The following is a 2,341-nucleotide window of genomic DNA, read 5'->3' on the forward strand; positions in this document are numbered from 1 at the left end:
TCCTTGCCCCCTCCTGACCTCCTCTGCCGGCCTTTGCTCTCCAATTCCCTGCTCTGCCGTCTCTTGCTCTCCTCTGCCCTCCCTTGACCTGTTGAAATCTGTAACGACTTAAACTCCTACTGTCCTGGCTTCTGTAAGATGAATTGAACCATACTGCTTAAAACATCAGAGCCAGTTATGCATGATACCTCGCTAATTAGGAAAGTGTTACCTTACCAGATGGGAACTGCTTTAGTGATGTTAGGGCAATAAAGGAATGGCACTGCTTACATTGCTAACGTCATCCTTGAGCCTCACACTTTGGCATACCAAACACAACATGTTTGACAAGCAGTTTCAACCCGAGTAACTCTCAGCAGCCACCAGCTGGCCCACAAGGTGAATGATGTGCATCCTGTCTCACGTGACAGCCAATAACTAATTGGGTACGATGGTAGCCGTGCCACACATCCGCCTGTTTACCATCGCACCCATTGGGTGCGATGGTAGCCGTGCCGCACATCCGCCTGTTTACCATCGCACCCATTGGGTACGATGGTAGCCGTGCCACACATCCGCCTGTTTACCATCGCACCCATTGGGTACGATGGTAGCCGCGCCACACATCCGCCTGTTTACCATCGCACCCATTGGGTACGATGGTAGCCGTGCCACACATCCGCCTGTTTACCATCGCACCCATTGGGTACGATGGTAGCCGTGCCACACATCCGCCTGTTTACCATCGCACCCATTGGGTACGATGGTATCCGCGCCACACATCCGCCTGTTTACCATCGCACCCATTGGGTACGATGGTAGCCGTGCCACACATCCGCCTGTTTACCATCGCACCCATTGGGTACGATGGTAGCCGCGCCACACATCCGCCTGTTTACCATCGCACCCATTGGGTGCGATGGTAGCCGCGCCGCACATCCGCCTGTTTACCATCGCACCCATTGGGTACGATGGTAGCCGCGCCGCACATCCGCCTGTTTACCATTGCACCCATTGGGTACGATGGTAGCCGCGCCGCACATCCGCCTGTTTACCATCGCACCCATTGGGTGCGATGGTAGCCGCGCCACACATCCGCCTGTTTACCATCGCACCCATTGGGTGCGATGGTAGCCGCGCCGCACATCCTCCTGTTTACCATCGCACCCATTGGGTACGATGGTAGCCGCGCCGCACATCCGCCTGTTTACCATCGCACCCATTGGGTGCGATGGTAGCCGTGCCATACATCCGCCTGTTTACCGTCGCACCCATGATACATACACACATTTGTACGTGGGCACATGAGCACACGGATGGTGGGGCACACACATTCACTCCAAAAAAAGAACGGAGGGAGGGAAGGCCAAGGGAGTGAAGGGGACAGCAGAGGGGAAGGCACAGGATGGAAGAAGGGAGGGCACATGGTAGGGGAAGGGAGGATGTTGGGAGGGAGCGTTGAGGGAAGTGGGGGGGATGATGGAGGAAGGGTGGAGGAAGAGAGGGAAATGGTATTGTGGAGGGATTATTGAGGGAGGGTGGAGTGAGGGTTGGAGGGTGAAATGATGGAAGGATGGAGACGGAGCGCCATGTCTCCCTTACTTCACCCCCCGAAGGAAAAAACAGCCACACAGATTTATGGGGCCTCAGTGATATTAGCATATGCATCATTCACACCCACACGAATCCCCCAGGGTCCCTGTCGTATTGAAGTCATTTAGCCAGTGGCTCCCCCGTTTGTCTGACTTGACATTTATAGGAGAGTCATCACACACACAACCAGAAGAGGCGCACAAACACGTGGCATGCCAAACCAGCCATCAACCCTTAAGTAATTTAACTTAGGGAGAGCACCCCCAGAATCCCGGATGGGCAGTGGCAGGTGTTGTGTCGTATGCGGTTTTTATAATTGAACAGGATGTTGTGCACAACACATGGGTGAGGTGGGGTGGCCCATCCATCTCCGCCGGTCACCCGACAGCCCCTGGTTTGCCCTGCACCAACAGCACGCCTCCCGGGTTCCCATGACCGGCAGTCTGAAAGCCATCCAGCTGCTGTGCACCTATGACCGACAGCCCAGCACCTATGATCTATCTGCAATGTATCGACCCTAGACAAACCGTTTTGGGGCTCCTGGAGGCCCATAAAGCGCAGCCGGGGCAACATGTGCTCCCTTTAAGTCGACCATGCAATGCCTTGCCTACCCTATATTTCAGAACAATCCTATGCTTTTCGGTGCTTTTGGATGGGTACAAACAGTGATTTTTTTTTCATTTAGGGGGGGGTCTCTATTTATTCCAACCTAAGTAACAAAGTTGCTAGCGTCGCCGTTATGTATTCCTTAAGAGAGGGGCGCTGGGGG

At 54.3% G+C, this 2,341-nt stretch overlaps 1 protein-coding gene across 1 annotated transcript in view; it reads right to left on the reverse strand.

Annotated features, from left to right (window-relative positions):
• VOLCADRAFT_86863 (uncharacterized protein) overlaps positions 1–321 on the reverse strand; it is a gene marked incomplete at both ends in the record, with an annotated part of 4,486 nt that extends 4,165 nt beyond the window's left edge. Inside the window, one exon of the mRNA XM_002946628.1 lies at positions 271–321. Coding sequence (XP_002946674.1) covers positions 271–321 — 51 coding nt within the window. The remainder of the gene's footprint in view (positions 1–270) is intronic.
• Positions 322–2,341: the final 2,020 nt, after the last annotated feature.

The sequence above is a fragment of the Volvox carteri genome, assembly GCF_000143455.1.
Source record: "Volvox carteri f. nagariensis unplaced genomic scaffold VOLCAscaffold_3, whole genome shotgun sequence".
Lineage (NCBI taxonomy): Eukaryota > Viridiplantae > Chlorophyta > Chlorophyceae > Chlamydomonadales > Volvocaceae > Volvox > Volvox carteri.